The sequence below is a fragment of the Lycorma delicatula genome, chromosome 5 (genome assembly GCF_047948215.1).
Source record: "Lycorma delicatula isolate Av1 chromosome 5, ASM4794821v1, whole genome shotgun sequence".
In the NCBI taxonomy this organism is placed as follows: Eukaryota; Metazoa; Arthropoda; class Insecta; order Hemiptera; family Fulgoridae; genus Lycorma; species Lycorma delicatula.
Window position 1 is genome coordinate 135,044,551 of NC_134459.1, and position 24,329 is coordinate 135,068,879.

Genomic DNA, 24,329 nt, shown 5'->3' on the forward strand with positions numbered 1-24,329 from the left:
ATATGTGTGTGTGTGTGTGTGTGTGTGTGTGTGTGTGTGTGTATGTGTGTGTGTGTGTGTGTGTGTGTGTGTGTGTGTGGTGTTTTCTAAAATATTTAATTAACTACCTAATGAATTATTAAGTATACAATCGACTAAAATAATCAACAAATATCCCAATGGATTTAATACAATTTATATTTTAATAGTTTTAATTAAATAGCTAAAAATGATATAAGGACTCAAAACTTTAATTGACTTTAATTAGATTTTATACTAGCATTACTAAATTATAATACAAATAATATATGCCTAATCTTAAAAACTCAATCATATACCCCTATTTGTACTCTCTACTCTAAACTTTCAACCATAAAAATATTTGATACATTCCAAATATAGTTATACTATTCCAATACAGTTAGTGCTGAAGTCTCAACTTCTGTTAATGGTGCTATTTGCAGAGTTTTATTGTTAAAACACTGCAAATATATTTTGCAGTGTTTTTTATATAATTAAAACACACACACACACACACACACACATATATATATATATATAATAAATATATAATATAAATATATATAAATTAAATATATATATATATATATATATATAAAAAATATGTGTGTGTATATATATATATATTTTTTTTTTTTAACCTCCGGGTCCGCTGTTAAGCATTTTTTTTTCCGCAGAGGATAAGATTAATGCTCTTTAGCGTGTGTGAAAAATGCTTTTCACACACAAACACTGTACTTCGTACAGTACAAGGAAGTATTGCAATCGCGAAAAATTTCGGTTTTTAGATTTCAACGGAAATATCCATTTTGACCATTCCTGAAACCATTTTGATTAGTTTCGGCGTGATTCTGTACGTATCTTGCATAATTCAAAAATGATTATCCGTAGGATGTTGAAATTTTGGATTTACGACTGTTTGTAACATTTTTTTGGACATTTTCTTAACTGCAGTAATAAGCCCTCATTGAGAACTTTTCAAAGACATATGTTAAGTTGTACTTATTTTCATTGGTTCCAGCATTTTAGCCCAATCAAATTTTAATTAATAAAATATTTGGATCTTGCAAGGGGAAAGCACTTCTGTTCAAATCTGACTTCATTTCCTTTTTTTTTTTTTAATTTAAATATGTTGATTTATTAATAATTTAATAACCTCCGATTGTAAAAAAAAAAAAATAATAAATTATAATTCAATAATAACAAAAAAAAAAAACTGGAATAAAAAATATAAATGTATAAAAAAATATGTGTTATTTTAATAGGTATAGAAGGATGTACGCCTATATCATATGGTGTTTACATCAGATTTTTTTAAAAAAAGTTTAGGTTAATTATTTTTCTAAGATTATTATTTCTTCGGATTAAAGTTAATCAAGGTAAGTCGAGGCACGTCACATTTGTCCTGCGGAGAGGTGAATGTCCCGGTGTGTACTTCGATGGTGTTTTGATCCTGCAAACGGTAACTGTGCGGTATCTCCGACTTCACCTGGATCGGTGTTTGACCTGGAAGTGTTACGTGAGGATGAAGAGGAAACAGCTAAACGCAAGGTACAGGCAACTTCATTGGCTGCTACGGAGGAACTCAGGCTTCACGTTATCCAACAAGATCTTAATTTACAAGACTATCCTGCGCCCAATCTGGACGTACGGTGTAGAACTGTGGGGAACGGCTAGTACTAGTAATGTGGAAGTTATACAACGATTTCAGAACAAAGTAGCGAGGGTAATTGCCGAAGCTCCGTGGTTCACGCGGAATAATGAGATTCAGGATTATCTGGAGCTCCCATCGGTTCGTGAGATTGCACAGCAGTGCATTGTCAAATAACTGCGGAGGCTTGAGAATCATTTAAACCACTTTGCAATTAATCTACTCGATAACAGCAGAGACGTCCGACGGTTGAAACGAGCCCATGTACTCGACTTAAGGTTTGCGCAACAGTTTGGAATCTTACACCGTCAAGTTTAGTGGTGTCGTATCTATTTTCTTGTGAATTCTCTTTCTTTTTCTTTTTTATTTGTTATTAATGTTTGTTTTTTGGACTATATGGTGCTGAAATTAATAGTTTCGTGATTTATGACTGAGCTTGAAATTTCCTATTTGACTTTAAGTTTGGTTGTAACTGTTTATTGTGTATTATTTATTTTGGAGGTTCCTTAAGGACCTTCTTATCACGTGATTTTGTCGGAAAACTTACTTATGACTCCGCAGGAGAGCCGATTGTAATTATAATTGTTGAGAAAAAAAATTACTTTTTCTGGCTATAATAAATAATAAACTAAATAAATAAATAATTAAAAAAAATTATTCAAATAATATATACATAATTTAAGTTAAATAATAAGCAATAAAATGAATGAAAAATACTAAATGATAAAACGCAGTAAATATTTTATTATAATCTGAAACTGAGGGAATTAACAATAACTCCAATAAAGAAGGAAACGAATAAATATTTCAAAACGTTTTTCTATAAGAAATTTCTATAAACTAAAAAACTTATACTTTTTTAATGAGATTTTTTCTTTTCAATATTTTCTATAAAAATTAATTTTACTAATGGTATTGTGTGAATATTTAAAAATATTATACTATTTATAAAATATAAAATATTTTAAATATATATTACATTTATTTAAAACTATATTTATTTTACAAAAGCTTTCCTGAAAATTTCAATGTTATAGTAAAAGTCATAAAGAAATTTGGAATTAAAAAAAAATTCTAAAAACAAAAAAAAAAATAATATATGGATTTTAAAAAGTAAGAGTAAGCAGGTCACTGAAATAAATCATGAACGAGGAACTGTGTTGCAATAAGTATGTAGAAATACGTCTGAAGTATTAAGAAATAAGTTAAATAAGAATAGTTTAAAAACAAAACTTAACTATTTATTTATTCTTCAAAGTTTTTCTCTACTTACTCACAGGTGTAGTGTAAAGATAAATTTGTCTATGTGTTTTAGAAACTTGTTTTGGAAAACATTAAAAAAAATGTTAAATATACACTTGGAGTTTTTAAATTTACTTTTATGTATATTCAACTTACTTAATTTAAAAGCCTTATACGTATGGATGACAGTTTTAGAAACTAACGAACTGCGGTTGACAGGAGGTGAGTAGGTGTGCCAAAATCAAATTGGAACGTACGTGTTAGATATATGGCACTCCAACCGTTACTTAGGAAGTAAATGTGATTAGATCAGTTTTAATGAAACTTGATAACTCATGCGTTGTATCCAAAATATTCTAATTAAAAATAAATAATTATTTGAAAGGAGTGATTTCTGCTCATCTGTAAGATTTTGAGTTCAAATTCTTCTAATTTTGTTGTAGAATTTTCTTACGCTACAAATCTTTTACATCGTAACATGTAAATCTTGAAGCCTCTTAAAAAGCCGATTAAAAATTAACAGAAATGGTTATTTCATAATACATATCAACGCGTTGATAAAATTGACTCTGAAGGTATTAAAAATCTACTTTATAATAAAATCACTACTCTCAGAGAAAGTTATTCGTAACGTTCCTCTTGTTCCTTAATCTTTTGCATTCATAAACATTTGAAACAGATAGTGTAAAATAGTAAGATTTAATTGCATAAATTGCTTCAACTCAATGGGGGAATAAAGATAGAGATATTTATGTGTCATTAGATTTCACAATACATTTTATAAGATATACTTTGTTTTATACTATTATAATAATACAGAATGCTAATCAAGATTAATTTAATACGAATAAATTTTATTTTTATAAGTAGTGAATATTATGAGGCCAGTTTCTTAAATTCATTATCCTACCAAGAAACAATAGTAAACATTTTTCTAACCCTTTCTTACCGTTTCATAAAAAAAAAAAGAAACACAGAAAGTTTTTTATATTCATAAATTTACGACCTTTTTATAATTCTACTTCGTGCAAAATTTTTTTATGACTGTTATTTTGTATATTAGCTGAAATACAGAATATAGATCGTAAAGGAACAAAGGAAAAACTTAGGTTAAGTTTACAAGTTTTTTTTAGAATAATAAGTTGATTAAACAAAACCTGTAAGAGATTTGTTTTAAACTTATTTACGAATCATTAAAATTCTATGAAAATAGGTTATAAATAATGTAATACTATCTAAAAAAGATTAGAATTTAAAAAAGATTTTTTCAGATTTAAAGATTTTTGCAATGACTTCTAAGGCAATTATTTAAATTAAAGTATATAATTAATTGTTTATATTGTTTAAAGACAAACGGTCTTGGTGCACTTTTTAATATATATAGTTTTCAGAAATCTAGATTTAATATACAGAAATTCTTAAAGTCAATCTGGTAGAATATTTTAAATTTATTTAATTGACACTCTATTTTTACATAATCCTATTATAAATTATTATCTCTACAATAAAATTATGTGGGAAGTAGAATTACTAAACAGGACGAAGCAGGAGCGATATAAAATGCCGAATATCACAGGCCAAACGAGCCTTCAGTAAGAAATATAATTTGTTTACATCAAAAATTAATTTAAATGTCAGGAAAAGATTTTTGAAAGTGTATGTTTGGAGTGTCGCTTTATATGAAAGTGAAACTTGGACAATCGGAGTATCTGAGAAGAAAAGATTAGAAGCTTTTGAAATGCGGTGCTATAGGAGAATGTTAAAAATCAGATGGGTGGATAAAGTGACAAATGAAGAGGTATTGCGGCAAATAGATGAAGAAAGAATCATTTGGAAAAATATAGTTAAAAGAAGAGACAGACTTATAGGCCACATACTAAGGCATCCTGGAATAGTCGCTTTAATATTGGAAGGACAGGTAGAAGGGAAAAATTGCGTAGGCAGGCCATGTTTGGAATATGTAAAACAAATTGTTAGGGATGTAGGATGTAGAGGATATACTGAAATGATACGACTAGCACTAGATAGGGAATCTTGGAGAGCTGCATCAAACCAGTCAATGACTGAAGACAAAACAACAATAACAATAATATAAATGATTTTATCAATCTGAAAAGATAATTTCTTTAACTTTACAGGTTATTTTTTGTACGAACAAATTTATTTGTTCCTACAAAAAATAACCAGATGCAACAAATTCAGATTTTTAACCCTACAATAAATTCCAGATTTTTAGAATTTTTATATCTAAATCATATATAAAACACACAAAACCACAAAGATTTTGCAATCAACAAAATTAAAATAACTATGTAATTTAAGATATCTTCTTATTTTAATTAAAAAACTGAACTCTTTTATTTATAATCATAATGAAATATAAATTATACATTATTAAGAATCAGCTATTTGTTTAAAACACAAAAAATTAGAAATTTTAATATTTAGGTACCAAAATGTTGTGGTTGCAATTTGCTTATCAAATTTATGGTTTTTCTTAACACATATAAGTTTTATGTTGTAAATGCTTCAAGGGATTTATAATAAAAAGAGTTTTTTCATAAAAATTCAATGTAAAAAGTAATAAGAAAATTAATTTATCTAAGCTAATAAAAAAATCATATAGGTAAGAGAATAATTGAATTTTTTGTTATGCATTAATGCTTTTAGGCTTACTTACGAAAAAATTGATATACAATTTTAAATATTTAATTCTAGCTGGTAACTTTATTTTATTTTTATTTTTTGATTTAAAATAAAATTAAACTGTTAAATATATAAAATAAATAATTTTTAATTAAATAAAATTTCAGTTGCACCAGTATGTAAGCCAGGTACTGAAGAGGTAGCCATGGGTGCAATGCGTCATGAAACTTTAGAAGCACGCTGTGAAGTTTTAGCATCACCTGGTGGTTCAACTTTAAAATTTTCGTGGACATACAGCAAAGGTCGTGATGTACTACCTATTCCTGCTTCCAGAATTGTACACAAAGGCCATGTGAGCACTATACAATATGCTCCAGTTTCAGAAACTGATTTTGGTACTTTGGCATGCTGGGCTACAAATCCTGTTGGAAGACAATTAAAACCGTGCCTTATAAGCATTGTTCATGCAAGTAAGTAAATTTTTGTAAAATATTTTTGAATTTTACTGTTATTTTAATTTTACCAATCGGTATGAATTCATTTTTTTTCAGAATTTATCAGAAAAATTGACTAAAACGTTGAAACTGTAGATACGAAAACTCAACCGTAGATTCTTTTTTTCAAAAATTTATTAGAGGAATACGTTTTTATAAGTTTAAAAATATTTTTCGGAAATATTTATGAAATTAGCCACGTAACATAATTTCTGTTACATTAAACAATTACAAGCTAAATAATTTCGTTACATGGATGTCTGGTTACATTTGAAATATTTTTGAAATTATTTGTATCAATATCAATGAAATATTTGAAATGGAATAAATAAAATAAAAATAGAAGATAGAAAGAGAAACTCGTTCCTTTTTTTTAAAGAAAGAGAGGAAAATTGTAACTAAAAGAGCCACTTATTTATATTTTTATTCTTTCAAATAATATATAGTCCTCATAATGTATTACAAAAACCCAAAGGAAGAAGTTATACAATTTTTGGGATGGAAAATTTAACTTTTAATCGTTTTTATTGACACATTAAAACGCCAGTACCGAATAATTGTAAAAAAAATAATTGCTATTTAAAAGAAAAAAAGAAATATTAGACTGACTGATAAATCAATTATTTCTTCATTGCAACATATCCAATAAATAAAAAAAAACAAAGAAGAAATACTTTCTGTAGGAAAAATACTATAAAAGACGAGTAGAAAATACTAAAATACTTCGCGAAAAAATATCTTATCGTGTTATATGTTCGATACATGACCTCAGAATTCCATTTTTTAAGAAAGCTATATTTTATCTTATGATTAAAGAGAGTTTGTGAATTATCAGTTATCTTTTTATAAAATAATTGACATTTAAAACAAATATTTATAAAAAGTTGGAATTAATGATTTAACCATAATCATGAAGCTTTTTATATTATGTATAACGCAGTAAAGAATAAAAAATAAAATTATATTTGTAAATAGAATATATGTATCATTAATCTGTAACAAATTTTAACAGGTCGTGTGTTTACGCTTAATTACAACTATTTGATTTATTTTTCTTTTTTTTCCTTTTAGTAGTATTTCCAAGAATTTAGAAAATTATTGTGGTTGCACTAACAAAAGTTACATGGGTCGATAATATTTTGGTATGAGGAATCTTCTGAATAGTCGTGAAATGCGCTGATTCGAATAGTTTACTTACTGCCTTAAAACATGTTTGGGATAGCTAAGTGTGAAATCATGACACTCATTTTAGTGAACTAAGTGCTCCTTTGTGCACTTAAAATCAGGTATAGTTTATCGAGAAATAACAGCGTTTAGCAGATCACATTATTCCTATTCAACTGTAACTTTTCCTTACTCGACCACAATACTTTTTAATTGACTTGATTTTGTTTAGATTAAAGTTGTGATGTCAAAGCTGCATTCTGATATTTTTACCTAAATCATCCACTAAGGTAATATTTACTTTCTTTACTTTTATAATGCATATTCGCAGTGTTAATTTGTTGTATTATCCATTACATGAAATGATAAGTTATAAATTTAATAAATACAACAGAAGTATAATAGTAGCCTAATATAAAATTTCAGTGGTCGTTGTTAGTATATTTTGTACATAAATTAAGGATTATAACAAGTAAATTAGTTTATGTCTCAGAGAAATAACGCCCTCTTCCTACTAACAATCAGTCTGTGACTTTTTGATTATTTCGATATTTATTATTATATAATTCAGTGGTAACCTAAATTTAAAAAATCTTCATTTATTAAAAATCTTTGGTTTATTTATAAGTTTCTCCGAACCAGCCTAAGCCGAATGTAAACAATCCTGATCAATATTTAAAAATTTTAAATCTACTTTCTCAAGATTAAAAGAATTCTTTTCTTATGCTGAAGGATAGGGAAAAATTCTTTACATTCATAAAAGTTATTGTATTTTTTTTTTATTTTTAAAAAAATCTGTTTTAGATTTATTTATTTTTTTTTTGTAAGGGATCACTTCGTTACAAATAAATTTGTTCTAAATTTTCCCTACAGAGTAAATAAGACCCTAAATTCAAAATGCTGTAAATAATTGTCAAACATTATTGGAAAAAAGTCTTTTAATTAAAATATTTTTATTTTAAAATTAACTTCTTTAAAAAACTGTTTAAAAAATTGTGATCAATTTCAAACTCATTGTTTTAAAGAATATTGAAATTTTGATCATAATTTAGATAATTGTATGTAACTTTTATAAACAATTGAAAACCTTTTTTTTTTAGTATGTTCCATATTGATATTGTTTAAAAAACTTAATATTAATGTAATGTTTAATTGGTTTTAAAATATCGATGAATTAAAACGTAGTAATAAAACTGATTGTTCGATCATGGAATCATATCTGTAATTTCATGTTATCTAATTAGATTGTTATACCTAAAAATTACTTCTTTTACCTAAATGTAATTCTTTATATTAAGAACATAATCTTTAAGTCAACTTAAACACTTGATATACAAATTTAAAAATGTATAAATATATTCATAAAACATTATATATAAACTTAATACGAATATTAAAGTTAAATTATTGTAAAATGTGTCTACATTAAATAATAATAGATATTAAATAAAGAAATATTAATAAATAAACTAAATATTAAATAAACAATGAGCTAGATATTATAATATTATAGATATTAAATGTTATACTAATACTAATATAAATACAATAATACAATTTATATTACTAAATATTATAATGTCATAAAGTATTATCTGATTATAAGACTATTTGTTCCTTTACTGATAAATACGGCACCTTATGGTGCGATGATTTAGCGGTTCAACATACTGAGAGACAAGATTACACTAATTGAAAAGAATTTACGTATGATTGAACAAACGTGTACATTTTTGTACGTAGAGAAACGTAGGGATTTTGCGGTATGAATTTTGCGGTATGATTGTGAGAATTGGTTTAAACGACTGCTTTATTTTTGTGGTGCTAAAAAATTTCTTTCATAATCATATTTTTCACTTTGTATTTCCTTCTTTTTGTGTAATAAATTCTATGGCTATATTTATTATATCTATGGCTATAAGTATTTGAAGTAATCATCTAAGTAATTTACTTTAATTGTAGAATTTTTGGATAAGGATATATTTTTATATATATATATATATATATATATATATATATATATAACATATATGTGAAATAAATATTTTTTTCTTTAAATAAAGATAAAAGAGAAGACCTGTGTATAAACAAACAAAATTACGGAAAATTACGGTATTCACATTTATCTATTATAAATAAACAAGTTAAGTGGTGAATAGCGAAGATAGGTTGAGGCTGGTATTTGATATAATGGTGGATTCTATGTGAAAACGTGTTTTCCATTCCTACTCAGAAGGATAATTTGAGGCGGCATATGGCTCCAGCTGGACAGAAATGGCGGTCCGTGCGTTAAAAAAAAACCATGGTTCCCTTCCTATTAGCATATTTTTTTAAACAATTCTATGTACATGACGGTGAGAGAGATAAAGCTAGAGATTCTTGCTTGTTCTTGTATATATATATATATATATATATATATATAAAATGTTTGTGTATATTACGTATCTGTACACAAACACTCTTATATGTGTGTATGTGTGTTTTTTCAACCACATGTATATAATGACAATTCCGCAAAAGGGTATTTCTAATAAGGGGAATTTTTAATATGGGTGATATACTCTTCCTACAACGACTTTTGCTACTGCAAATACAACATATTCGAACTCTTGAAGTGTCATTGTATTTGTATTTTACTACACAAATATTTTTACTGGGTTTATAATAAAGTTTTCTGAATTTAATTTATTTAAATTTTGTTTATATTACACAATTAAAATTTTAACTATTATTCGGCTTATAAAATATATTACTATCTATTCAGAGAAGGAAATTAATAAAAGGGTACATAATTTTTTTGTTTTGTAAATTCTAACTATCCTAGTCATTCTTAACCCTATGACCCACGATTTAAATAATTTATATGCAAGAAAGAGATATTAGAGTTTATTTCTCTGACCAAAATGAAGTTCTCTATACAGATATTTCATGTGAAAAATGAAATGAAGATGTCTATTTTAAGGTTTATTATCATCTCAATTTCTATTAGTTTGGCATAATGATCTGAAACGGTATATCAGTTCAATAAAAAAACAAAAAAAGTAAATGATTTAGCTTCGCTCTTCCTATTATATTTGGCATCTGCCATTGCACTTAATTCTGGTGATGAACAAGGATTCTCCTTAAGGAAGCTCAAAAGTTAATTTATTACCTGATGTAAAAATCGGTTTTTGTTTATTAGAGTTAAACTTATTTTCAAAAAATCTTTTATTAATTAAATAAATATTGTGTTAATAAACCTCCTGCGCAAACACGCTTCCACCCAAGAAACTTTAGGAGAAATGATGCCTGGTTTGTAGTGGTGGGGGTTTGTTTGCCTTCAGACTGAAGTTGTGAAAAGATCATATTTCTTTTTATCGCCATAACCCATTTTTCTTATTTTTGACCTTTTTCAATAATTGGTTTTTAAATGAAATATGCTGTTCCGAATATTTATCTCTCCATATGACCTTAAAAGGATATCATCATAAATTACCATACAAAGTACTGTGGTGAAAATATTCTTCCTATTTTTATTGTTTAATTTTATCTAATCATCTTGTCTAGAACGATTCCTGGTAGTAATCTAGCATTATTTATCTCTCATTCATCCTTGTTAAAAATTAAATTGCAAACGTTTGTTGGAGTTAGTAATAATAAATAAATAAAATATTATAAATTAACTATATATTAATTTTTTATTAAAAAACAGCAGAAATTATTATTGAGCCATCTGCCTATATTTTCTTCTTTCTATCGTATATGAATTATGATATATATAAACTTGGAGTTTTATTTGGACGAAGACTATAAAACGTAACTAGTAAATATTTACTCTTATAGTAATGAGCCTTTTCATTGGTAGCAGAACGTAATGGAACAGTAGAAAATTTACTCTCTTTACTTCCAGGGAAGCTACGTATGTAGGCGTAACTGTTTTATTTGTTTTCTCTAACACCTGTGGCTAAATTATACACTAGGACTCTGTGAGAAGCAGAATGTGAGTATTTCTATGAGAGTGTTTGTATATTGTATGCGCAAACCTATATGAACGTACATGTGTGTTTTGTTTTATGAAATGGTCTCCGTTCTCTCCTTCTACAGGGAGGTATTGTGTTTTTCCGGCAAAACTGAAGCGCTGAAATGATTTACGCTTTTCTCTACTGCTTGCATATGAAGCTAATTACATCGCTGAAATATAGTTTCGATAAGTGTTCAGTCAATGGTCCCTGATACCCAGAGAAAATATGTTACTTTTTTTTACCATTACTAGCACAAACGGATGCCTTATTTATTATACTGACAGGAACATTTTCATTCTTACTCTAATTTATAAGCAATTAATTTTCTAACGTATTTCATTACCTTTAATTAATACTATCTGTAATTAAAATTAATCTTTTTTGCGTTAATATTAAAAAGTAACTTCAATTAAAATATTAATTAGTCTAATGATCGCAGTAATTAATTTTATTAAAATTAAAAACATTACTTAAACATAATTATAAATCTGATTAGAGTGGTTTCTGGATAGATTAATAAATCATCCACCGTTAATAATTTAAATGGAAGGCCTATTTGAGAGTTTATATACATTATTAATAATGTACAATTCATCTTGTAGCAAAAATAATGCTGGTTAAAATCGTAGGTATAAATAAAACTAAATAATCTTTTTATCAAATATAATAAAATATATCATTTTAATTTAATTTTAATTACAATTTTTAAAAATGATAAAGCTTCAAAGTCAACATTTATTTCACAGTCAACGTTACACAAGAAGGTTATGTAGATAATTCCACTCTATGGACTCATCATTAATTCAGTTGAATTTTCAGAAAACCCGTTTAACAAACCTTTCTCTAATCATGCTTATTAATTTACCGATTTAAAAAGGTTAATACGTTTTTGGAAAGAGTAGTTATACTTCCTGAATCATTAAACTGAAATCCTTAAGTTAAAAAAAAATCCTAAGCTAAATTTTTACGCTAAAATATTCTTAAATTAAGCCAAATACTTAAGGTTTTATTGGTAGAGAATACAAAAATTAAAATTATAATTAATAAATCGGATGTCACAAATATAATAATTTTGCCTAGTTTGATTATGAAATTTGTTGAAGTTTTACAATAAGATTTTTAGTAATTAAATAATTTTTATTTTAGCTAACATTAACTTAAATTTTAAAATATCGTTTATAAAAAATCCTTAACTTATAGTAATTTTAGCCAATTAAAAGATAGCACATGTAAATTGTGCTTCGTGAACTGTTTCATTACAGATTTCATCAGGCATGTAATAGAAATTTAATAGAAATAGAATAAACAAAAAGGAATTGACTATAATACAAAACAATAAAACCTTCATCTTATTCTGCTTCAAAATGGATAAAGGTAAAACAAGTCAGAAACAAGGAATAAATTAGTACCTCACTCGCAGCTGAATTATGCAATGAAAAACTTAGATTATTATTATGTCAAAAGTTTTCTCAAGTATTTCAAAAGAAGTTGATTAAAACTACTATTTTATTGAATTTTTCTTTTAGATAAAAGTGTTCCATCATTGAGACAACTCAGACATCTCCATTCCCCGTTTCCAATTCATGAAGTACTGACTAATGTTTTTAATTATATTTGTTAAATCCTGAGATTTCTAAAATAGTACTAACTTCTTACTCAGAGTTAATTTATATGTATATATCATAAGAGAAGGGATGCTTAATACCATAATTTAAATTCTGATGGTTGAAAAAAGAAACAATGCTAAGTTTAATGCAACATTTACAGATCCGAAATTTATTCATATCTTTTCTTATTGTTTAGTGAATATTTTTATATTATAAAAATGTTCCTTTTTAGATTAATTTATAAAAAAAATTGTTGTATCTTGTTAGCAATAATTTAATTAAGTCATTAACGAAGGACGTGCTCAGATGTGCTCAGATGTTAGTCGTTATTTCAAAAATAAAATTAAAAACGAAACCTTAGCGTACTCTGTTATAAAATATAGTCCAGTTAGTTCTCAAAAATATTACATCAGAGTACAAAAATTGATTTACATAAAATTAAATTTGGAGGTAAAATAGAATTTATTTTAAAATAATTAGCTGGATTAAAAAAAATGACCTACCCAAACACTGGGAAAAAATCTCCATCTCTGAAGTGTCAATCTGATAAAAGTACTAACCAGAAATATTTTTAAGTGTTTTTTTTTTCAACTAGTTAAAGAAGTAGAACTAGTTAAAGGTCAAAAAAGTGTACTAACAAAAAAATCTGATTTTAATATTTTATTTGTTAAATTTCATTAATTACGTAATTAAGTATTTCATTTATTTTTTTTTTTAAGAGAACAAAACATATGCATTTATTTAGTTTCTTTTAGTATGATTCTCTAAGATGAAATATCTGTAAGAGCATTCACAAACAATAGATAATATTTTACAACTTTCCAAATTACATTTTTCTTATCTGCTTTTCTATCTTCAGTGTTTCAATTCCAAGATTTCAGGACTGTAAATATTTGAGTTTTCATTTTAACCGACGACTTACTTGGGAGAACCATATCAAATCTAAGCGTAAACAGTTGGATCTCAAGTTTAAAACATATACTGACTGACTAATAGTACATAGATCACCACGGCTTTCAGTAGAAAGTAAATTATTGATTTATAAATCAGTTTTGATCCTGGTTGGATTTACGGCTTGAATTGTGAGGTACAGCATGCAACTCCAGTACTGATATACTTGAATGCTACAGGACAAAAACTTTGGGAAAATGCAATACATGTCCTGGTACATAAGCAGTAGCCTCATATATAATCATCTTAAGTTGCAAACCGTTCGGCATGGAATCTCTCTAGTCAGCTTACGGTATCAAATTCGTTTGGTTCGGCAACCGAATTATTTGGCGGTTAATTTTCTGAATAACACGATCAGTGATTTTTCAAGATTATTGAGGAACAATATTCTTGGTTTACCACATCGTTTCAATCAGGTGACTTTATCGTCCTGCTGTACGGATTGGTCTTCTATTTCATTTCTTTCGTTTCGTTGTTATCGTTAAGTCTCCAGCAACTGGGTCTATGACTACTTAATGTTAGTTCAAATATAGTTCTTATTTATTTATTATTCATTTATCTTGCTGAAAGATTGTAAAGTTGCTGTGTCGTTATAATAGAAAAAAAAATTACTTGCATATAGGGAAATATTTAGGTCTGTAATTCATGAAAAATTAGTAAACGAAACATCTTTATTGGATGCTTTATCCTTAGAGGAAATTTTAAATTATCTGGCTCAATAAAGATATCGATGATAGTCGGTTCAACTGCTTTAAATTCTCTAACCAAAGTATGTGTCCCAGGCCAGAACCTCGTTAACTCCCTATTTTACTAAGTGATATCACTCGAAACAGTTCATATTTTTCACTTTACATGTGTATCCAAAGTATGAAATCTTTTTCTTTTTTTGATGGTAGCAGTAAGATTTTTCTGTTTATTATTACTTGGGTCTTTTTATTTCTATTATTATGTGTCCATAAAACCTTGAATAAGCTCCCTGCAACATTGAAACTTGAATGCTTCTACATGTTTCATGGTATTTTTCAGATGAAGTTCAAGCTTTTACACCATGGTAAAGTGAAAACACTTAATAATGAAAGAGTCTATCTGGTCTTAATACTGAAGGATGGGTTACTTAGTATATTTTTTACAAAACTGATTTTTCTGTTTTGAACTTAATTAGCATCCTTAGTATGATGCTAATTTTTATGAACTTATTTTAAAATTTATTTTAATTAAATTTGTTAATATTTTTATGTTTATTCTTTTTAAATATTTTTTTACTGTTTTTTTCTTAATATTATTACTAAATTTTTTTTCCATTTTTTTATTTTTATAAATTGATACAGTCTTGTTTGTTTCATTGCGCGTACAGCCACACTTTCTACTCCTATATACAAATTATATAAATGCATTACTTCTTTATAAAAAGTGATAACTTAAATTTATTGTTTTTCATTATTATTTAAATTAGCTTATTTATTATTACCGGGACGTATTTAAGATACTTAAGGTACAAAAGGCACCAGTCAGTTTTTCAGAGTAATGGTGATCACTATCAGTTTCAAGAAATATTGAACATAATTAAAATATCACTTTTTGAGTTGAATAATGCCTTCAGTTCGGTGTGTTAATTATATTCCTACTATATGCAATAGCATAATTGATTTGTTGAAAAACACAATAAGAATTCAAGTTTTTTAATTAGTGTAGCGTGAATTGCCATATATGTATATATTGTCTATATATTTAATTGTCAATTCAATCATTTGTCAATTGTATAACTTTGCAATGTTTAGTAATGAATTGTATCTTAAGCCAGATTGATATAAAAGAAGAATTAAAATATCAAATAGAATTTATTTTTTGGGAAAACTTTTTAAACCCAATATAAATAAATGAAATATAATTAAATTTACGAGCGACTGTATATATTCACGTTATATACAATACTCAATAAATACTTATTACAATCATATTACTTGTATTGTTTCACAAGAATGCCTAATGCGTAAAAATAATTCAAAATCTTTGTAACGATATGAACTATACATTGGAGCTTTTAATTTCTTTAAAGTAAAAGTTACAAATCCTATTTATCTGGTTTTTTACATGTTTAATACAAAAAAAAAAATAAAAAGTACTCAAACATTCTCTTATACTTTTTTCCTGTAAAACTATTTTAACTGTAACAGGAAAACTTATACATCAATTTTGATTACTAGACTTTTATTTCCCATCTTTTACTTCAGCAAAAAGTGGAATTTTTTTAGAGGGTAAAACGGATCACGCTAAGGGTGTCGGTCTAGATCGGAGGGTGATAATCCAATAAAGCAAAGTTGACTTTGTTCACAGCAACATGGCCGTTGTCCAGGCTTCTTCCCTCTTTCCCTTTTCTCATCCCCTATTTTATCCGGGTGCCTGATTATTATCTATACGTAGTTTCGCCCTTTGCGTTTATCATTCGTGTGACAGAATTATTTTTTAAGATTCTTTCATTTTGCATAAGAGGGAAAAATAAGCCTGTGTTTACGAGTTCCTTTGTTGTGATAAATTTAATTCTACTGTCCGTTTTTGCGTGCATCTTCATTCTTCCGTAGATAAATGCATTATATTTTACGTGAAATAACATAAAAATAACTGTAATTAAATAAGTTTGTTCATGGAAAAACTATTGAAGCTGAGAAAATTAATCGTACATTATATTTAACATGAAATAAATTAAGAATTTATGGAAATATCGATATAAAAAATATTTCATTAAGTATATAGAAAAGATTAAAAAGGGAAAATATTATTTTTATTAATTTAATGACAAATTAGTCAATTTTTTTATTATTATCGACCGATTTTTTGTTATTTTTTATAAATTTATTTTAAACTACACGTTTAAAAGTTTCAAATATTTTTTAGCTTTAACTTTTATATTTCTGAGAAAATTACCTGTTCCTATCTGGGAATTATTTAGTAAATAATAAATTTAAATTTCAAATTAAATAATATTGTTAATAACCAAGAGAAGAATAAAGGGGTTAGTATCACACAATAATACAATATCAATATACTGTACATTATTTTTTTGTTTTTTTGTTGTTTTTTTTTTTCCTAGCTGGAGTAAACACAGGCTATCATTAGAACTTTTCTATAATCATAATTTTTAATTTTAATAAACGGTTATTTAAAAAAGGAACCAATTCCTTTGTTTGATGAAGTGAATTTATTACAAAAATATTAATGTTAATAAAATACTTACGTAACAATATTCAAATTAATTTTATAACTTTACGATAGATGTTCAAAATAATTTCTTGTGTTCCCGATACAGGTATACGTTTCATAACATTTGCAGCCACATTTTGTAATGTTTGAATTCTCACTTTCAATGTTAGAATTCAATTCGTCATATGTATGAGGATTGTTTTTAAAAACTACACTTTACAAATACTCCAAAAGGAAAAAGTTTGCTGGTGTAAGATCTGGGTATCTAGAAGCCCACAATCCTTTTGATTCAAAGGATGGCCAAAAAATTCCCGTAACATATCCAACGTTTCATAATCAATATGACACGTTGCTTTGTCCTGCTGGAACCAACCGACGACAATACTGAAACGTTTTCCACAGTCTACTTCTTTCAGTTCTTGGACTATACTGATAAGCGGTATAGCAAATGTAATTTTACTACCCCTGAAAGCTGTTGATAGTGAAAGTTCAGCCTGTGAAGATAACTTTCTGAGCGATTTTCTCGGTGGAGTCAAACGTTCTTTGACATCTTCCAGAACTTCTACTGTTAAAAGTGATGGGTCGATCTGTGCTTTTCCGATCATGTATACGCCCAGTCTTACGAGATTTATTAATCAAACACGATATTTTCGACCTATAGAAACTGAAGAATTGGAAAATTTTATCCTTAGCTCGTCTTTCACTCATTCGTAAGATTTATACGCGCAATAAGTCTCAATAATAAACACACATTCGTCCTTGGGAAACGACATCGTTAATACGACACGAATTTATACTGGTATAGCACTAGTGCATAAGAAGGATATTTCAACTATTACAAGCTGCTAACCTTAAGTACAGTGTGTCCATCTGACATGTAGGGAGAAATAAAATTTACCTATGCGTGACTTATACTTTTTTAATCTTAGGGTTGCGTCCTTTTTGAAACAGCCGGTATAAGAGAATTAGTCTTTCCTCAAGTTCCCCGAATAGAATATCGTTGTACCGCATTCAAGTATTTACAATAAGAAGTGAAAAGTGAAAGGATAATTCAAAAAGCTTTTTCCTGTAAATAATAAGGATGAATTAAAATTCTAAATATCTAATATTAATGCGAAAATGTTAAAAACCAGTAATTTACATTTTTTTTTTTGTCTTCAGTCATTTGACTGGTTTGATGCAGCTCTCCAAGATTCCCTATCTAGTGCTAGTCGTTTCATTTCAGTATACCCTCTACATCCTACATCCCCAACAATTTCTTTTACATACTCCAAACGTGGCCTGCCTACACAATTTTTCCCTTCTACCTGTCCTTCCAATATTAAAGCGACTATTCCAGGATGCCTTAGTATGTGGCCTATAAGTCTGTCTTTTCTTTTAACTATATTTTTCAAATGCTTCTTTCTTCATCGATTTTCCACACCTCTTCATTTGTCACTTTATCCACCCATCTGATTTTTAACATTCTCCTATAGCACCACATTTCAAAAGCTTCTAATCTTTTCTTCTCAGATACTTCGATTGTCCAAGTTTCACTTTCATATAAAGCGACACTCCAAACATACACTTTCAAAAATCTTTTCCTAACATTTAAATTAATTTTTGATGTAAACAAATTATATTTCTTACTGAAGGCTCGTTTAGCTTGTGCTATTCGGGATTTTATATCGCTCCTGCTTCGTCCATCTTTAGTAATTTTACTTCCCAAATAACAAAATTCTTCTACCTCCATAATCTTTTCTCCCCCTATTTTCACATTCAGCGGTCCATCTTTGTTATTTCTACTACATTTCATTACTTTTGTTTTGTTCTCGTTTATTTTCATGCGATAGTTCTTGCGTAGGACTTCATCTATGCCGTTCATTGTTTCTTCTAAATCCTTTTTACTCTCGGCTAGAATTACTATATCATCAGCAAATCGTAGCATCTTTATCTTTTCACCTTGTACTGTTACTCCGAATCTAAATTGTTCTTTAACATCATTAACTGCTAGTTCCATGTAAAGATTAAAAAGTAACGGAGATAGGGAACATCCTTGTCGGACTCCCTTTCTTATTAGGGCTTCTTTCTTATGTTCTTCAATTGTTATTGTTGCTGTTTGGTTCCTGTACATGTTAGCAATTGTTCTTCTATCTCTGTATTTGAACCCTAATTTTATTAAAATGTTGAACATTTCATTCCAGTCTACGTTATCGAAAGCCTTTTCTAGGCTATAATCGCCAAGTATGTTGGTTTTTTTTTCTTTAATCTTTCTTCTACTATTAATCTGAGGCCTAAAATTGCTTCCCTTGTCCCTATACTTTTTCTGAAACCAAATTCTTTGGTCTTCTCATAACACTTCTTCCACTCTCCTCTCAATTCTTCTGTATAAAATTCTAGTTAAGATTTTTGATGCATGACTAGTTAAACTAATTGTTCTGTATTCTTCACATTTATCTGCCCCTGCTTTCTTTGGTATCATAAATATAACACTTTTTTTGAAGTCTGATGGAAATTCCCCATTTTCATAAATATTACACACCAGTTTGTATAATCTATCAATCGCTTCCTCACCTGCACTGCGCAGTAATTCTACAGGTATTCCGTCTATTCCAGGAGCCTTTCTGCCATTTAAATCTTTTAATGCTCTCTTAAATTCAGATCTCAGTATTGTTTCTCCCATTTCATCCTCCTCAACTTCCCCTTCTTCCTCTATAAATTTACATTTATTGAATTCATTAATGTATGTATAATAAATTTATTGAAATCATGAGTTTTGAAGATACTGTGGTGAATAATATGTATATACTTATTGTTTTTTGTTCGATTTTTAATTTCGTAACTGCAAGGAAGCTTATATAAAACATCTGTCGTTAAATTTTAACTTTCTAAGAAAGAAACGTTTAGATTTTCTTATAAGAAGTTGAAACCCCTTTCTTGGATTAATTACTAAAAGCAGAATAATAATTCAAATAAATTATATATTTGAATATTTATATATTTTAACTAAATTTAAAATATATATTATCGGATGCCTAGGGCTCAAGTAGAACCGCCTGCAAAATTGTAATTTTCTACAACGAAAGGTTTGTTAATTCTATGATGAATGAATCGTATTTCTAATTTTACAGTAAAGGTTTTTTTAATTATTAACGATAAGGTTTCTCAAGCTTCATAATTGTTGATAATTTTCTTCCCTGCATTTATCATTAATATTTATTGCCTTGAAGGCTAATTGCAAAAACAACAGTCGTATTTTTTTAACAGAAATGTATCTTTTTATGTATTTATCTGTTTTAAAGAATTTTTTTTCGTATTTCTTTGTCTTTAAGCTTTCTTTTGTTTGCTTGAAAATATAATTGTGTACAAATATAAAGTGTAGTTGAAAACACATTTCACTCTGCAATTTAGTCTAACCGTAATTTATTTTTGGTTAGCTAAATCATTTGGGATTTTATATTTCAAGTCTTTATTAATATTATTTATTAAGTGTGGTAACATTTTACAAAAAAATCGCTTGAATTTTCTAAGAGGTTACTCTTCAAGTAGGCTATTGTGATAGCAAAATTATTTATTGATTTCATTATTCGAGAGATGATTTTACTTCTCTTTTATCACATTTGTTGTTAATATATAAGAATTGTATATTAATATAATAAATGTTTTGTATTATATTCAAATTTACGTCAACTAATTTTAATTCTATTTAAATCAATATAAAATCCTTTTTTTTAGCCTATTATTACTTGGCAATTGTAGAATAATAAATTGTAGAATTGGTTTCAAAACCAATTCTTTTATTTTACTTTAATAAGTACAGTACTTGAATAAGTGTAACAGTAGAAAAATCAGTGGTATTCATAACGGTTTAGTTCACTACTCTTTGTAAACACTCTTTACAAAATAGTTTTTTTTATTTTTTTTTTAAAAAACCTCTCCTTTTTTGGTTTGATTAAATTTATTGTATTTGTACATTCAATTAAGAAAACAGAAGAATTAAACATTTTGGGAATATTTGAATTTATTAACCATCTATACTTCACGCTTTTATTGGTTTTTTTTTCCAAATTTTATAGTTTCATAATTTGGTTTGAAAAGAACTCGTATACCTGCAATGAATAATGATATTGTTCAGATTCATATGTTTTCTTCATACTCTTAATAAATGTAAACATATCCTGTCATTTTCTTATTTCTTATTTTTTAATAATGAACCAGCTGAGCTTAAGTATTATTAAGCAATTAATAAGTTATGATTTCGCTTTCTTTTAAACTGTGAACTAAACACTTTAATAATTTTATGTCTGTTCTAACGATAACATTTATATTTGTATTAACGACAGTATGAAACTATGATGATTTAAAATATTAACTAATTCAATGTAATATTTAAAGTAAATAAAGGAATTGTAAGTTATCCATAGTTTATTTATCCGGCAATTACTTAGTGTATGCTATTACTACAACCAACGTATTACATAGCGGCTGGAATGGCCGTACAGATATAAATAAACCAAATCTAAAAAAAAACCTTATCAAGCAAAAGAAGATATAAAAAAGGCGAAAAAAGTAGAGAGAATTAACGGAAGAATTTTTTTTTATTCCTTTAACTCTCTTAACGGAAGAAAAAGAAACTATTTATAAGTAAATTTAAAAAAAGAAAAAAGATTAAGATCATAAATTAAATACAATGACGTAATTAAATTCAAGTAAAAATTTAAATACTTTTTTAAAATCAATTTTTGGATATTTAAACAAAGTTAAACTTATTAATAAAACAATAATTTTCATATTTAGATGACTTTTTTTGTTAACTTTTTTTCTAAGCAAATTAACGTTAGTAATTTATTTACTAAAAAAAACTACCTAAACAATTGATTAAGTCATAAGAAGTATTTTCGATGTATTTAATTTGTATGAAAAAAACTGGAATATTGAAAGTAAAGGTGCACCGCATAAATATTAGTGGCTTACTGGTACAGGTCGTTTTTACTTACAAGTATCTATTCTATGACAGTTACCAATGAGCAGCGTTTGCAAGTAAGCATCTCCTGTTCTTTTTCTCCGTTAGAGAGTTTGCGATAATGGGACTAGGTTGAAAGTCATTCCACGTTCAAGATCTGCCTGCTATTTGGTCCATGGAAAGGGTCTCTACAGAATAATAACAAGAAGCCTTCCAAAAAAGTACAGACTATAATAACAGATTTTCTCATCTCTTTCAACTAGCCTAACCGAATATATTCATCTGGTTTCATATTTCATTTAAAATATGTAAAATGTTAGGTACTTTTTGAATTCATTTTATGTTTGTATGTGTGTGTCCGTGCTTTAATTTTTATGTATCTTTACAATTGAGTTTAATAGAAATACATTATTTTAAAACGTATAAAAAGTAACAGGTGATCCAATATAGTGAAAATGCACATTTGAGGTAATAAATTTATGCTCTAAAACTGTGTAATGAATAACACAAATTGACATCTTTTTTTGGAATTTTTGTGTTAATTATATTCAAAACAGTTTCAACTCTTGTAATTTTTTGAAATAAAGTTGAATATTTGTTAGGTTATTCAATTTATTTAGTAATTTAATGATTAATACATTTATTAGTCGTATTTTTAATCCATTCATTGTTAAATTTATTACAAGATGATTTGGAGAAAGTTTGGAAATTATAATATAATGAAAAGGTTGTTTAAAAGAACACTTGTTATGTATTAATAATGCCGTTTAGCAGTAAATTAAGAAAACGGTAACGATCCAGTGATATGTATGCAGTAAGCACCGAAAGACCGAAGCAAAGGTTCTGTGGACGGGACTCTTCCTTTTCGGAAATCCTTGATGATATTCTCGCTGTTCAACTTGTGCGTTTCCATTGCAGAACACATAAAGAAAAATGATGATGTCTGAGTATATTTTTCGTTGGAAAATTTTTAAAGCATCGTTAAATTTTAACATTACTTTTTTATTTATTTATTTTTTAACCTTTTTTAACCGAGACCACGGTTATGTATTGATTCAGAGGATGAGATAGATGTTTTGTAGCGTATGAAAATGCCAAGTCTGATCGGCTTATAAATACACCGACATTCCATTCACTTATTAAAAGTTTTATTGCTGTTCAAATGCAATACAAAAAAACTAATGCCAGTTAAGAAGTGTATCTTTGCTGATTGATGATATCAGTATCACTTGCACAGGTAAGGAAATTGGAACTACAAGGGAAATATTGAAGAAATCGTTGAACTCTGTGCACAAATGGGCACAATGTAGTGGTTTCAAATTGTCGGTAACCAAGTTTAAATTTATTGTTTTCTATAGGCAACCAGTCGGATGCAAAGACTTGGTGAGATTGTACTTAGGTGAAGACGAAGTAAAGGGAACAAACAAGATTTTGGATTTTAGGATTCTTGGTGTAACTTTTGATGAGAAACGGACCTTTCTGAGCCACATTAAGTACACCAAAGCTGAATGTCTAAGAAGAATGAATTTCCTTATATGTTTACCGTTTTGAAGCTTTAGATTGTGAAAGTGTGAAAATGTTGTGAATTGGGGTCGTGTTCGAAACCGGTCTAGTCGCTGAACAATGCCGATCTCCCCGGCAACAGTAACAATAGGACCGCTGCGTTATCATTGTACCGCTATAACTCTGGAATGTTAAGTCGTACAAGAAAATTGTTTGAATAAAAGTTGTATGTTTTTTTTTGAGATTAACAACTTTTGCGAATGCAATACAGACGAAAAACAATTTTTTCCGGTGAAAAAACCGAAAAACACGTTTTTTACAACTTCAGCGCCACCTAGTATTTCTATTTCAAATTATACGGCATAACTTTAAAGTCATTAATTTTAGAGTTGAATTTTCTCTACATTATTTGTTTGAAAACCTTTTCTCTAAAATGCATAGATTCAGAGAAAAACGCATTTCAAAAACTTTTTGAGTTTTTAAAAAATCTATGGGAGGGGAATGTTAAAAATCTGGTGTTAAGCTTCCCTCATCTCCCCTAACGCATGGACAAAAGATCAATCGGTAGGTAAGGATTTTCAAATACAGCCTATTTTGATGACAAATTGCCTGTAATATATTAAAAATTGATAAATTAAAGCTGTTAAAGACTGAATCCTAATCATCAGAAAAAGTTTCTGAATTATCCTTATTAGAGACCAGCCGGGTCAAATTTCTTCTAATATTACATAATATTTCAATAATTAGTGGCTAGCCATTTGATGTAATCATTAATATAGTGAGTAATAAATTAACTAATTTTTGGTTTAATCTCGGATAAGGATGAGGTTTTTTTTTCAATCAGGTGAAACGATCAACGCGTTTTAGTACTCATTGATTAGAGTAGAATAAATTTACTACCTTAACAAGATGCAAAGATAATTGTATTTA

The 24,329-nt window shown here is 27.6% G+C and overlaps 1 protein-coding gene across 1 annotated transcript in view; it reads left to right on the plus strand.

The window, feature by feature from the left end:
- The window catches only part of side (motor axon guidance molcule sidestep), a 458,315-nt gene that overhangs the window by 418,620 nt on the left and 15,366 nt on the right, over positions 1 to 24,329 (plus strand). Inside the window, exon 11 of the mRNA XM_075367132.1 lies at positions 5,707 to 6,009. Within this exon, the coding sequence (XP_075223247.1) occupies positions 5,707 to 6,009 (303 nt within the window). The remainder of the gene's footprint in view (positions 1 to 5,706; positions 6,010 to 24,329) is intronic.